Source organism: Mobula birostris, chromosome 30 (assembly GCF_030028105.1).
Source record: "Mobula birostris isolate sMobBir1 chromosome 30, sMobBir1.hap1, whole genome shotgun sequence".
NCBI lineage: Eukaryota > Metazoa > Chordata > Chondrichthyes > Myliobatiformes > Myliobatidae > Mobula > Mobula birostris.
Genome location: NC_092399.1, coordinates 15,154,323 through 15,169,658, shown reverse-complemented (window position 1 = coordinate 15,169,658; position 15,336 = coordinate 15,154,323). Strand labels below are relative to the sequence as shown.

Below are 15,336 nucleotides of genomic sequence, written 5' to 3'. Positions count from 1 at the left end.
GTCTGCAAGATCTACCACCTGTATCTAGACCAGGTGTGGGTTGGCAGGTTGTGTGGGGTCTACGGTTGACAACTTTGGACTAGTCCAGCTACTTCCATCTGTTTGTGACTGGCGTCCTACTTGCTTTGGGCCCAACCTACTTCTGTGTGTATTTTTAAGGGTGGAGTTGGTTTTCAAACTTAGATTCGAATAATTCCTCTGCTTTAACATTTTCTTGCTTTGTCCATCAAAGATTTAGATTAATTATTCCACATCTTATTCAACAAAGCTGATCATCTTGAAGTTAATGATATTATTGTATCCTTGCATTTAATTGCTGTGAGTTTGCTCTCTCATGTTTTCATGGTGTTTGCTACCTTGCCCATCTCAAGACACTCTCATCAGTTTTAAGTGGGCAGTTATCATTTAGTCGTGAATTGAATTGTCTTTATTTCTTACATCCTTCACATATGTGAGGAGTAAAAATCTTTATGTTATATCTCCATCTGAATGTGCAATGTGCAAATTATAGTAATTTGTAATAAATAGTATGTACAGTAAGATATACAACCGAACAGTCAATATAGCTTAGAAATAGAATATCTACATTAAGAACCTGAAACAAACTAAATAACACACACACACACACACACACACACACACACACACACACACACACACACACACACACACACACACACACATATATATATATATATATATATATATATATATATATATATATATATATATATACTATTTTGATCTTGTGGGTGGTCTGTGGTACATAACTAGTAGTATCAAAGAAATCTTCCTAACAAATATTTCAATTGAATTTGAGTAAGTTCATATCCTAGAAGAGCTGAACAAAAGGAAGTTATTTTCAAACCAAGATATGTATTAGGTTTTTATACATATCTTTTAAACCAGGGGTCGGCAACCTTTTTGCCTCTGTGGTCCGGATCGTGTATTACTGAGCAGATGGTGGGCCAGATAAATGCCATAAAAAACCTGAAATATGTGGATTATCCATTTAAATACACCTAGTTATGTTTTGCCTCAAATTAATGAATAACGCATGCTGAAAAATCATTTGTACTTAAGGTTGCCTACCCCTGTTTTAAACAGTTCATTGCTATGATTTTGTTTTGGGTCTTACTGGGGAAGTGATTGAATGGTGAATGTATCTGGAGGGATGGACACATCAAGATAAATGTTTAAAAACTGATAGGATTCTTGTTACAACCGGAATTAGAAATTTAAATTGATTCGGCCTTAGCTGGAGTATTGTGTTCACACACTGGGCTGTCGTGGCTTAGAGCAGGGGTTTCCAGCCTGGGGTCTACAGACCGTTCAATTAATGGAATGAGTCCATGGCGTAAAAAAGTTTGGGAACCCCCTTGCTGTAGCACGTTTGCTGATGCTTGGTGATGTTACAGAGGAGATCTGCTTGAATGTTGGGGAATAAGAGACACAGCTTATATGGAGAGACAAGAGAACTTGTAGGGTCTTCTTGCCAGAGCAGGGAAAATTAAAAATTTGGTAGAGACACTTAGATTAAAGGTTAAAGGAGTGAGTGAAGCAAGTTCAGTAATAACTTTGTAAAAGTAATGAGGCTAAATTAAAAAGAATGAACTTGCAGAACTGCCAGATTGTTGGGAAAGTACAGAAGCATGCTATTAATTGTAGATAGTACTTGGCAGCATTTCACCAAAGCTGTAAATCTGAAACATTGATATGTTCATTTATTTGTTTGATTCTCAGTGTGGTAAACTTGGCACTCACCTCGCCAATATGTTGGAGAAATCTGAGCATTTCCATGAGGTTGCTGATGAGCTGAATATGTGGCTAAATAACTCAGAGGCAACTGCAGAGAGGTTTCTATTGGAAACAATTTCTTCTGATCCAGAAAATTTGCAGAAGCAGCTTGAAGATGTTAAGGTAAGTCAAAAGTTATTCTATAAATCACTGCATATTATTACCGATTCTGAATTATAATGAGATTTATGTGAAAACCTTGAAATAATATTAACGTGCACCTCAACCAATGTGGAATAAGGCTAGATGGGACATTTTAGAAGTTTAATCTCTGAAATAGGAACTAGGAACACCTTTAATCCATCTACTTTTAAGGGAAACCTAACAAAGAACAGGCTGCCAATTGCCTTCCTGGTGGCTAGTTGATCATGGAAACTTTTTAAGGATACCAAACATTTCTGCTGTTACAGTGTGTATATTTTTGACCATGTTGTATAGGTTTCCCTGACTTTGGGTAGCCCACATTGACATTTAGCTGGGAACCGGTGACTAATGACGTTGATAGCAGAGTTTTGGATTGCCTCGAGGTTACAGTAGTAGATCAGGGGAGGTCAGTACAGAGATATTTGAACAATCAGGACTGGTTTTAACAAAAGGATTTCAGGAACAGGTGAGGTGGGTGGAAAGCGGTGATTTTTGGCTTTGGATATGTGAAACGAAGGTCATTTTGAAGTAAGATTTGTTTTCAAGGTTAAAGTGTCTGGTGTATTCTAAAGAAATGTAGAATTTATTTTATCATGTATAGAGTTTATTTTGATTTATTCTGTAGAAATATGAAACTGTATTTGTTTGTTTTTGAGATACAGCATGGAATTGGCCCTTCAAGCCATGCTGCCTAGCAATCTTCCAATTTAACCCTAGCCTAATCACAGGACAGTTTACAATGACCAATTAACCTACTAACCACTAACCAGTAGTTCTTTGGACTATGGGAGGAAACCGGAGCACCCAGAGGAAACCCACACAGTCATGGGGAGAACGTACAAACTCCTGACAGACAGTGGCGGGAATTGAACCCCGGTTGCTGGTACTGTAAAGCGTTGTGCTAACCACTATGCTACCGTGCCGCCCTGTAAATAGAGCCTGAAGACACGTACTCAACGTTTTAGGAACAGCTCCTTCCCCTTCGCCATCAGATTTCTGATTGGGCAGTGAGCCCATGATTACTTCCTTAGTATTTTTCCCTCTCTTTTTGCACTAATTTAATTTAATTTTATATATGTACTTAATTGTAATTTATAGTTTTTATTACCGTCTGTTGCAATGTACTGCTGCTGCAAAACAACAAATTTCATGACATATGCTGGTGATATTAAACCTGATTCCGAGTTGGTGTTCAGGGAATTGAAATATGACAAGCCAGTGGTTTCAGTTTTCACAGTATTTAGTTGTAGAGTATTTCTGCTTCAGACAGAGAAACAGTCTGACCATTTTATACCCATATATGGTTCATTTGGGGGGGGGGGGGAGTGTTGGTTTGGTGAGATAAAGTTGGTATTCATAGGGAAATTGTTGTCCTGTACTTGGGTAGGATTACTGGTGTGCATCACGTTAATGTGAGAGAGTAAGAAACAATTCAGTGGAACAGATATCACACAAACTATTGCAGTCAAATCTGTGTCCTCAGTGCTGATGAGCCAAATGATTTCTGCCCATGGTGAAAGCTGCCATAAAGTTTACTGCATGTGGCACAGACTATCATAAAAGTTTTGAATACTTTCATGGTAATTGGTGTCTCTGTCTAGGCTGGCAAAGATTGGCTATTCATTTTAGAGCTGTTTGGCATTTATTAGGGCATTTCAGGGCCAGTAGAGAGACTGGAGTCACATTTTGACCAAAATGAGGATGGTGAGATCAATACAATCAGAAAATGCTCAAACACCAGGCATATTAACTGTAAGCTTAAATCTGTTAAAATTGGGAACCACTTCTTATTTTAACATGGTTTACAATCAGTAATATATATACTGGGAAAGGATATATTATTTATCATCTTTTTATGACCCTTCTGTGATCTGTCAGGTATGGTGGCCGGCTTGCAATTAACCTCAATTTTTTTTTGGTCTCAAGTGGCTGTTCCTGAAAATTCGTATCATAACCAATCCAACTATGAGTCTTCCAATGGCTTGGTAGCGCAGTGGTTAGCACAACGCTTTACAGTACAGGCAACTGGGGTCAAATTCCCGCGGCTGCCTGTAAGGAGTTTGTACGTTCTTCCCGTGACTGCGTGGGTTTCCTCCGGATGCTCCAGTTTCCTCCCACAGTCCAAAGACCTACCGGTTGGTAGGATAATTGGTCATTGTAAATTGTCCCATGATTATGCTCGGATTATATCAGGGGATTGCTGGGCAGTGCAGCTCAAATGGGCTAAAAGGGCGTATCCTGCACTGTATGTTAATTAATCAATAAATAAATAGACAGCTAAATATCCAGTTGTTGCTAGGTCCTTGTTAATCCAAACATCCCAATCCACAAAGCAAACTGTCGTGTTAAGACTATTTTTGATACTTTTAGATAACCTTTTCAGTCAGTGTATCTCTGTGACCCACCAGTGCACCATCTCCATCCATCAGTCAAGCTAATGGTCCTTCACACAGAAAGGATTAATTTTGGATCAGTCACTGTGCTTTTTTGCAATTCCAGGTGCTCCAGGGGGATATAGCAGAACATGAAGTCAGTGTGGAAAAGTTACAGAAAGCAGCAAATTCCCTAATGTCTTTGGATGATGACCTTGTTCCAAACCAGGATCAAATTCAACAAACAACAGGTATCATTTCGGCTTCGGTCCTTTCTGTCAACATGTGATGATGGAATTAGAACAAACTGAAGGGAATGCATCTTCCCAGTAAATCAGGCATCTTCAATATATGTAAATATATAGTGATCCACCAACAACTTAATTCTTTCTGAAATATTTGTTGTAATTGATAAGCTTTCAAATGTTGAGTTATCCTTACATAGCAGGTTGTAAATCTGCTAATATTTGACAAACAGAACTAATAAATTCTGTAAGTAAAATTACCATGTTCCAAAGAAGTGTACACTGGGCAATGGTGTCGTGTCACCCACGCCGGACTTCGAGGCGAGCGGTCCTGGGATTGAATCTGGCCAGCTCCTTGAACACTTTCAATCTGTGCTGAGTTGAGCAACGAGCTAGCAACTTGGCCTCGTAAAAAACAGACAAGTGCTAAAGAAATGGCAAGATTGATGCCCGATGCGCCTCAAGCCACTTAGAGGAATATGTATATGTATAAAGAAGTGTACATTTAAAATCAAAAAGCAGTATTCCATAAAGCTGAATATTACTTTGGAGATAGTGTTTATTAAGTTGTGGGTAGTGATTCAGAATCCCAATAGTATTGTAGAATGCATATTTATTGAATGATGTTTTGGTGGAATAGCACATAGTTTAAGTGTTAGGTTGTATGGAACTATTGCGTGAGAAGTATGTAACGGTTTTGAATTGTTAGGCTAATTTTGCCTTATTTGGAGCAGTGAAAGTGAAAATAGCACCAAACATGAATTCTTTCAGGGAATTGTTTGAAAGCGAGAGTATAGTATTAAGTCGTAAAAGAAGCTTATTAGGCTTTGGTTCTGCCATACCTGTCAGCTGCTCTGGAAATCAGACAAAGCAAAAATATACAGGGAATCTGAAACACATTTTAAAAAGGCTGTGAGTATAGAGTTCAGTCAGGAGCAGTAATGAACAAAGAATAATGGAAATTTTCTCTTTCCCGGCACTCTTGTCAGCTTGGCTATTATACATTTTCTGTTTTTATTTATTAGATTCCAAGTCAGCTAAAATTGCTCATATTTTTCTGCATTTATCTTGTGTCAGCTGTAACAATAAGATATATTGTAGCTGAATAAATGATATGTGAGGAAATGGTATAGTGTTGAGCAAAAGGCACTTCAGCAACTATGAACATCTGGCAGTGATGCAGCCAAGGAAGTATTTGAGCTGCGAAGGCACAAAGGCCCACAATGAGCAGTAATTTTTCATGCTCTGCTGGGAGTACAGTGAGGAGCCTTGCAACCGAGCACCCCGGCAGTGCAGGATGCGCGGCTAGAACCACGGTTCTGGTGAGAACGTCAGCAGCTGCTATCGGAGCCTGCCTGCTTTGTGCCCGTGCTCCTCCTCCTCTTCCCTGCACTTCACCTGCTCCTCTTGGGGAGTTGCAGGAAAAGAGGTTTTATTGTTCCTCCATTTGTTTCTCCTCACTTCGCTTCTGCAAATTTCCTTTTCATTTCCCTATTCCTCATTTTACTCCGAATGCGTGCTTTAATCTGATTTCCCTCTCCCTTTTTTCCCTCCCTGCTCAGAATTCTTTTCTCCTGATTTTTTTCCCCCTTTTAGTCCTTCTGACTCCTTCCTTTAAAACTTTACTTAGAATCAGAATCAGGTTAAATATCACCGGCATATGCCGTGAAATTTGTTAACTTCGCGGCTGCAATACATGATAATAGAGAGACAAAAATCTGTGAATTACAGTAAACATATTAAATAGTTACATTAAATAAGTAGTGCAAAAAATAGGAAATAAAAGTTGTGAGGTAGTATTCATGGGTTCAATGTCCACTCAGGAATCAGATGGCAGAGGGGAAGAAGCTGTTCCTGAATCGCGGAGTGTGTGCATGTCCTGGGTAATGGGGGTCCTTAATGATGAATGCTGTGATTTTGAGGCATCTCTCCTTGAAGATGTCGTGGATACTGTGGAGCCTAGTGCCCATGATGGAGCCGACTAAGCTGACATTTGCAACATTTAAAAGCAATTTTGATAAGTACGCAGATAGGGAGCCATGGACCAAATATAGATCCTCCCCCTCATACCAGACGGTGATGCAGAAAGATCTTTCACCTGGGCTACATATATTCCAGAGAGGGATATTGTTTATTTTCATGAAAACTCTGAAGCTTTATATGGTAAAATCTTCGCCATCACTTCAAACGTCAGCGTAACAGAGTCTTGTTTCCATTTAGATTCCATTGCACAGAGGTACAAGAACTTGTCGAAGGTTGTTTCAGAGCACGACAAGAAGTTGCAAGTGTCAATCGCTCAGTCTCAAAATGTTCAAGAAGGCTTGGATAATTTACTGAATTGGTTGGAAGGTGTTGAAAAGAGTTTGAAAAATCAGGATAATTTGCTGATGTCATCTGCAGCAGTCCAGGATGCCCTTGCCCAAAACACTGTGAGTTTTTGCCCAGACTTTTGCTTTTTGAAACAGTTAAATGAACCATACTTAGTTTTATCAAGTCTTGTGACAGTCTCATAATCTTAACTATGATTTTCTGGCATGTCTGTCTAAACAGTTTCTTTGCCTCCTCAGCAAGTATTTTGCACACAGATGATCCACTGCTGGTTAACTTGCTCGCTCACTCTCTACCATCACAGTAAAGATATGAATCTCAATCACGGTAGCATACCGGAGCAAGCTAATTATAGCAGTGACATTTATGGTGAAATGCAATTGTGTCACAGAATATAAACAAGTATAATTTGTTTTCTGAATTTTTTCAGAAATTAAAACAGGATATTGCTAGTCATCAAAGCAGCATTAACACCATCCAGGATATGGTCCGTGGTTTTCTTGAAAACACCGATGGAGCAACGGCTTCCTCACTGCAGGAGAAGCTTGAACGGTTGAACAGCCAAGTGCAAGCGGTGTGCAGTGAGCAGCAGGAGAAGGAGGAGAAGCTGAGAGAACTGCTCCCCAAAATACAGCAATTTGAGAAACTGGTGCAGAACGTCGGACAGTTCATAGAAATCAAGTCTCAGAGCCTGGCAGCTGGAGGAGATCCCAATAAAGATATTGCTCATTTTTCACAGAAAATGCTGGTGAATACATTATAAACTTCTACTTCTAGCTTAAGTACATCAATGTTCATTTAAATGGTGCTAAAATTTTGTTTCAGTTAACCTGAAAGATATTTGACAAACAGCTTGATATGTCTAGTTCCACTCACAACCACATAACCTTTCCCTGTGGTGCAGTTACATAGCACGTTTGGCTGGCAAGCGAAAGGTTGGTGGTTCGATCCCAACTGGGGACGGGAGACATTTTATCGTATCTGGCCATGCTAAAGTAGCAAGTCACTGATTTGGGGCGGCACGGTAGCGTAGTGGTTAACACAACGCTCTACAGTACCAGCGACCCGGGTTCAATTCCTGCCACTGCCTGTAAGGAGTTTGTTCGTCCTCCCCGTGACCGGATGGGTTTGCTCCCACAGTCCAAGTATGTACTGGTTGATAAGTTAATTGGCGATTGTAAATTGTCCTGTAATCAGGCAAGGATTAATCGGGGGGAGTACTGGGTGGCACGGTTTGAAGGGACAGAAGGGCCTATTCTGTGCTATGTCTCAATAAATAAATAAATTCATATATAAGTAGTGACACAGTCCATGCCCAGTATGTATACACCATTTTTTTTTGGAATGTGTACACTTGTTGCTCATCCTTTAATTACTGTTGTGAGGGTGGAGATGAATGGCCTCCTAGTCAGGTGACAATACTTTCATTTAGCCAACATGCATGCTGCACTATTGCTAAATAAGTAAAGATTTTCCATGGATGTGCCATTGCTCAGACTTCCCTCAGCAAGCTCTCGAGACCAAAGCGTGAACTGGAACAGACTCATTCTTATCATGGACCCCCCCCCCCCCAAAGGAGCCTGGGTTGCTCAGGGAGCGGGCTCAGTTCTTGACTGCCCAAAGCTCTGCGCAACGAGAATGAGAATGTACTCTACTCGCCTGTATAACATGGCTACCACATAGGCTGACCCTTGATGTTGAGGATGGCTTGCTTCCACTCTGGGTCTGTGGGTCTGATAACTCATGAGGCCAATGGCTTCCACAGAAGGTGCAGGAGATGCCACTAGAAGCACAGCTGTATCAATACCAGGGGATTACACAGAAGGTGCAGGAGATGCCACTAGAAGCACAGCTGTATCAATACCAGGGGATTACAGCTCCACCCAGGATGGTGCAATTTACATTATTTGTGTCACGTCACATGGCCTACGTGTCCAATTCTGTTATCGGTGGCATGACACCATGGTGTAGTGTGCACCACCTACCGGATGCACTGAAGCAGTTTGCCTCAGTTCTTTAACAGTATTTCCCAAATAAGTGACTGAAATCACAAAAGAGACCTCTCAGTCCCAAACAGCGACTGTTTATTCCTCTCCATAGAGGCTGCTTGTCCTGCTGAGTTCCTCCAGCACTTGGTGTGTATGTTGTATCTGCAGAATCTCTTGTGATTATGATCTGCAGAATTATTTTTTGTTTCTGAATAGCTCCTGGTCTCCCTCCTAATCACCTTCTCAGCATGGGTATTGGAGACTTAGACACGTATTGCCATTCACGTGTTGCTGGTATGGGCAACTGAAACATCACCCACATCCCCACCCTCCCGACATCCATACCCTTCAAGCTCAAGAATTGTGCTGTTCATTCACCATACTGGGGAGTGATGGTAGAACAGAGAAACATAGAAAACCTATAGCACAATACAGGCCCTTTGGCCCACAATACTGTGCTGCACATGTCCTTACTTTAGAAATTACCTAGGGTTACCTATAGCCCTCTATTTTTCTAAGCTCCTCACACCTATCCAGGAGTCTCTTAAAAGATCCACCACTGTCGCCAGCAGCCCATTCCACGCACTCAGCATTCTCTGTGTAAGAAACTTATCCCTGACATCTCCTCTGTACCTACTTCCAAGCACCTTAAAACTGTGCCGGCTTGTGTTAGTCATTTCAGCCCTGGGGAAAAAGCCTCTGACTATCCACATAATCAATGCCTCTCATCACCTTATACACTTCTATCAGGTCACCTCTCATCCTGTATCGCTCCAAGGAGAAAAGGCCAAGTTCACTCAACCTATTCTCATAAGGCATGCTCCCCAATCCAGGCAACATTCTTGTAAATCTCCTCTGCATCCTTTCTATGGTTTCCACATCCTTCCTATTGTGAGGTGACCAGAGCTGAGCACAGTACTCCAAGTGGGGTCTGACCAGGGTCCTATATAGCTGTAACATTACCTCTTGGCTCTGAAGCTCAGTCCCACGGTTGATGAAAACCAATGCACCATGTGTCTTCTTAACCTCAGAGTCAACCTGCGCAGCAGCTTTGAGTGTCCTATGAACTTGGACTGCAAGATCCCTCTGATCCTCCACACTGCCAAGAGTCTTACCATTAATACTATATTCTGCCATCATATTTGACCTACCAAAATCTGGGTTGAACTCCATCTGCCACTTCTCAGCCCAGTTTTGCATCCTATTGATGTTCCACTGTAACCTCTGACAGCCCTCCACACTATCCACAACACCCCCAGTCTTTGTGTCATCAGCAAATTTACCTACCCATCCTTCCATTTCCTCATCCAGGTCATTTATAAAAATCACGAAGAGAAGGGGTCCCAGAACGGATCCCTGAGGTACACCACTGGTGCATGGAGTTCTGGTGCATTTCATTGGGGCTAGGCAGAATAATAGCTGGGCATGGACTAGATGGGCCAAAGGGCCTTTAGTGTTCTATAACTTCATGACTTTTCATGCCAGAGGTTGTAGAATGTGGCTCAGCACCACCGCCTTGAAGGTGTACCACGTCTTCTGAACCAACCGAGGGTGATCTTGTGTCAGAAATAAAATAAGTGCATCTTTTAAATGAGTTAGAAGTATTCTGAGTATGTTTTACAACATTTAATTATATTATTGTAATAGTACTCCCAGACAGCACCTTCCTTTGATAAACATGTTAATTTGACATTTCTCACACTGTAATATAGAAAACATAGAAAATAGATGCAGGAGTAGGCCATTTGGCCCTTCGAGCATTCTATAATATTATTTTGGAGAGTGCAGAGAATGGGGAAGATTCCCTGTCATGTGTGATTTATATTATTTTCATGGAAAGAGCAGCATTGGCATTGGTCAATGAAGTAACACATTTAAACATAAAATAGAGCAGCCAGTCTGTCATTCTTATTGCAAGTGTCTACGTGTTTGCCTTACCACAGGATGCAAGCTCTGAAATGGTGAAGCAAAGGGGGGACCTCCAGGCTCTACAGCAGCTAGCAGAAGAGCTGAGTGCATTTGGCATCTTAACAGAAAAGGGTCAGCTCACGGAGACTGTCAAAGACCTAACTAAAGGATACAGAAATCTAGAACTCACCATTAAGAAGAGGTAAGAGACAAAGACTCTTCATAACTACAAATCTGGGCCATTTGTGAGCTATATTTGTCTCTAAGGAGACATGAGCCCAGAGTTCATTAAAAATAAATGTGTTTGCTTTGGGGGGAAAAAAGCTGACTAAATCAAAATGGGCCTGATTCTTGTGAGTAGCTTGCTTCAGTGTGATTTTTTTCCCTCCTTAATTTTTAACCCACTGTTTTCCTTCCCATTTTCTTGCTTAGATCCATCAATTTGTGTCAAATGATGAAATGGCTTTTTTGTTTCAGGGCCTCCGATATCATTACCCTTCAACGGGGCAATAGATTGTGTAAGATTTATCAGATCATTTAACTCACTCTCACCCACCTTGAAGAGCTTGATCGAGTTGTATTTTAGATAAATTATCAAGTTCTACCCAGGGAAGACATGATGTCTGCAAGTAGCAAAAGTGTAAATAGGGTCAATGATGAAAGCGATAAAAAGGTGTTCCCTTGTGATGGCCAGAATGTCAAATTGGAACAAGGCTCAATATTATAAATCATGGACCATCCACACTTAAGTGAAAAGCATTATTATCTCAGTATGTTAATTATTTTCAGCAAACGTTTTGAACTCTGGGTTTTTGTGATGCAGTAAATGATTCTACACCACCTGGGTTTTACTGCGATATATTTGTTAAACTTTACGGGGTGATTGCTTTTGAACTCCTTTTGTTATTGGGTAAATGAGAATCATTAACATTTTGGTCCTCCACTATCTCGCTGCGTGTCGTTCCTTTCCGCGCCTTGTGGCGCATCTGGCGGTGGCCTTGCCGTTTCTTTAGTACTCTTGTCTGTTTTTCACGAGGCCGAGTTGCTAGCTCATTGCTCAACCCAGCATGGATGGAAAGCATGCAAGGAGCCAGCAGGGTTCGAACCCAGGATCACTTGCTCCAAAATCCGGTGCGGATGTCGTTACACCATCGGCTGGTTTCCTCCGCTATCTAATATTCTTTATTTGGAAGGCATTGTTTTGCCAAACTTGGGGAAATAAAAGTGGGACCACCCAGTAGCCACCCATTTTAATTCCCATTCTGATATGTCTATCCATGACCTCCTCTACTATCGTGATGAGGCTATACCAAGGTTGGAGGAACAGCACCTAATATTCCATCTTGGTAGCCTCCAACCTGATGGCATGAACATGATTTCTTGAACTTCCGGTAATGCTCCCCTTCACCATTTCCCATTCCCTTTTCCCTCTCTCACCTTATCTCCTTGCCCGCCTATCGCCTCCCTCTGGTGCTCCTCCCCCCTTTTCTTTCTTCCGTGGCCTTCTGTCCTCTCCTATCAGACTCCTCCTTCTCCAGCCCTGTATCTCTTTCACCAACTTCCCAGCTCTTTACTTCATCCCTCCCCACCTCAGGTTTCACTGATTATCTTGTGTATCCCTCTACCCTCCCCCCACCTTTAAAACCTACTCCTCAGCGTTTTTTCTCCAGTCCTGCCAAAGGTTCTCGGCCTGAAACGTCAACTGTACTCTTTTCCAAAGATGCTGCATGGCCTGCTGAGGTTCCTCCAGCTTTTTGTATGTGTTGTTAGGGAAATATATTCTTTCATTAGATTCTTGGCAGTTATGCACCCCAAGTGAACCACAAATATAAAGACTTCTTGTTGATGTGTTTAGCAATATTGATTTGTAGTCGCAAGTTGTCCATCAAATTGAAACCACATTTTTCTTTAGAGTATCACTGGATTTGTCTGAAGTAAGCAGGTTTTTTTTTACCATTTACTTGATTGCTTTCTCCCTAAATACCAAGCAGCACCTTTAAAAAAGTAGTTTTATATATAACAGGCTCAGTCTAGCTTTGCGTCCTGAAAGAGATCAAGCTAGTAAGTGATGTGCTATAAAATTGACATTGATTTTCAGCTCAAGCTGATTTGTTATGTTATTTTTTTGCTCATGTCGTTTTAAAGTCAGTTAATTGGGCACAGAGTAAAAGTGATGATCAGCAGCTCAGAATTGACAGGCAGCAGTGAGCTGGCACTCTGGCTATTTCATATCTCCTCAGTCTACACTAAGCTGGTGTGAGTCTTCGTGAACAAAGCTGGGTAATTTTTTTAAATTGACATACAAAGCGGATGAGGCCCTCTGAGCTGCTTCGCCCAGCAATCTCTCTAATTTAATCCTAGCCCAATCATGGGACAATTTACAATGGCCAGTTAACCTATCAGCCTATCTACAGTTCAGTCGACCTAGCAATTTCAACATTAGTGGCATTTAATAACAATAAATGTATGTGTACAGCTCTGATCTTTGGACTGTGGGAGGAAACTGGAGCACCTCCCACAGGTCACGGTCAGAGGGAGAACGTACAAACTCCTTACAGGCAGAGGCGGGAATTGAACCCGGGTTGCTGGTACTGTAAAGCATTGTGCTAACCACTACACTACCATGTAGAGCCCTTGAGCTGTATGTGGCAAATCCTTCCCAGAGGCCTCCGGTGTACACTACCGTCCGTACACTGAGCCTGCATGTTATTGAATATCTGTGACAGTCAGAATTATTATTTTTTATCATGTATTTAGCTATTAAATGTGTTTTATAGGACATAGTGAACATATACATTTTAATTTTTGTTTCAAGTTAATTATTTTTATTTTAAGTAGATTACCTAAAACTTGCATTCCACTTTCATTACTTTTCCTTTCCATTTAAATAAATAAAGTCACTGAATAATAGAAGGATTTTCAGGATAACCACTGGGAAATAGCAGGAAATTAGCACTTCATCATGGACTCCAAGCAGAGTGCAACATCAGTGTGTAGTTTGGAAGAACGGAAGTTCAGGACCTCCCGACTTTTGAGAATTATGGGGTGAAATCTTGGCAGTTCCACATGGAAAATTAAGATCTATTGTTGGCTGCTTGAATTTAGCACACAAAGTCCTGACTGAAATCCTTCCTCCTATTGAGAAATAAATAAAGGTTGTTATTCAGAGTTGTCTTTTCTTGTGGTCACTGTTGCCATGGGAAATGAGAAATGGTAGTTCAAAGTAAATTTAATATCAAAGTATACACGTCACCATATACAACCCTGAGATTCATTGTCTTGTGGGCATACCCAATAAATCAGCAAGCAAAATAAGAAAAATAATGAATTGTAATTGTATCCCTATTCTGAAACAGTTCAGTCTACCTAGCAATTTCAACATTAGTGGCATTTTATAACAATATATGTATGTGTACAGCTGTGATTGAGTCTTTCTTTTTCAGGGAGGAAGAGGCAGTGTCCTGCCAGCAGTCTCTGACTGAGTTCACTTCTCTGGTGGAATCAGTTAGAAAATGGTTAAAGGAAACAAAGGCAAACATTCCAAATTTTGAATTGGCACTTAATACAGACACAATCGAGCAACAGATCCAGGAAGTAACGGTATGTTTACATACAATAAAACATGTACTATTTGTGCTTTTTGATGGAAGATCAATTTTTTTTTAGTTTTAGTGTGAAGGTAGATGCTATAGATTAAATAACCCGTATATAGGCTTCCTGAATTTTAGTCGGGCAAGTTTGCTCAGCCGCGTTATGTGGAAACACTTCCTGTAATTTGATGGAGAGTGGGAAGGAGTATGATCCCATCCAGAATGATGTAATCATCATGTGACCTAATTTTGTGCATAATGTTCTGAGAAAAGAAGCACAAGGGAAATCAAGCTCCTGTTTGCAAAAGTTTGAGTGAACTAGTATGATGCGGCCTCTTTTGATTATCAGGTCCTGTTGGAAGACTGGTCAGCAAAATCTCCACAAATTCAAGAAATAAACCATAAAGGAACTGAGTTAGAAAGTCTCATCATGGAAATAACATCACCTGATACAACTTTGTTAACTAGCAAAACAGGTAATGTTTTGATCAAGAAAATGCAGTCAACTTAATTGTTTTGTCTCTTTTTAAACTTCGTCCTCCACTTTATTGTTCTATATACTATTGAAAGAAGCTACACGCTATTTGCTGAAAATCCCTTTCAAGACAATCTTGTGCCGTATTAGAGCATTATCTAAGTTTCCCTTTATCTCTCATGGAGTCATAGGTCACAGGAATAGGCACGGTAGTCGACTGAGTCTTCACTAACCATCAGGCACCCATTTAGACTCATCCCACTTTATTGTCCCACATTCCCATCAACACTGCCCAGGATCTGCTACTTACAGGACAACTTATGGAGGGCACATGTCTTTGGGATATGGGGAAAAAAACCTGAGCACCCAGAAAAAAACCTGTGTTATCAACAGGGAGAACATGCAAACTCCACAAAGACAGTGCCCAAGATTAGAATCAAACCTGCGTCATTTGAGCCGTGAGGTACTGGATCTACCAGCTCACCACTG

The 15,336-nt window shown here is 40.9% G+C and overlaps 1 protein-coding gene across 21 annotated transcripts in view; it reads left to right on the top strand.

Annotated features, from left to right (window-relative positions):
• Positions 1 to 15,336, top strand: part of macf1a (microtubule actin crosslinking factor 1a) — a 590,515-nt gene that overhangs the window by 402,665 nt on the left and 172,514 nt on the right. For all 21 annotated transcript variants that reach the window (XM_072247359.1, XM_072247356.1, XM_072247358.1 and 18 more), the window contains 7 exons: positions 1,744 to 1,920; positions 4,441 to 4,564; positions 6,779 to 6,987; positions 7,317 to 7,634; positions 10,818 to 10,984; positions 14,226 to 14,382; positions 14,722 to 14,848. In XM_072247359.1, the coding sequence (XP_072103460.1) occupies positions 1,744 to 1,920; positions 4,441 to 4,564; positions 6,779 to 6,987; positions 7,317 to 7,634; positions 10,818 to 10,984; positions 14,226 to 14,382; positions 14,722 to 14,848 (1,279 nt within the window). The remainder of the gene's footprint in view (positions 1 to 1,743; positions 1,921 to 4,440; positions 4,565 to 6,778; positions 6,988 to 7,316; positions 7,635 to 10,817; positions 10,985 to 14,225; positions 14,383 to 14,721; positions 14,849 to 15,336) is intronic.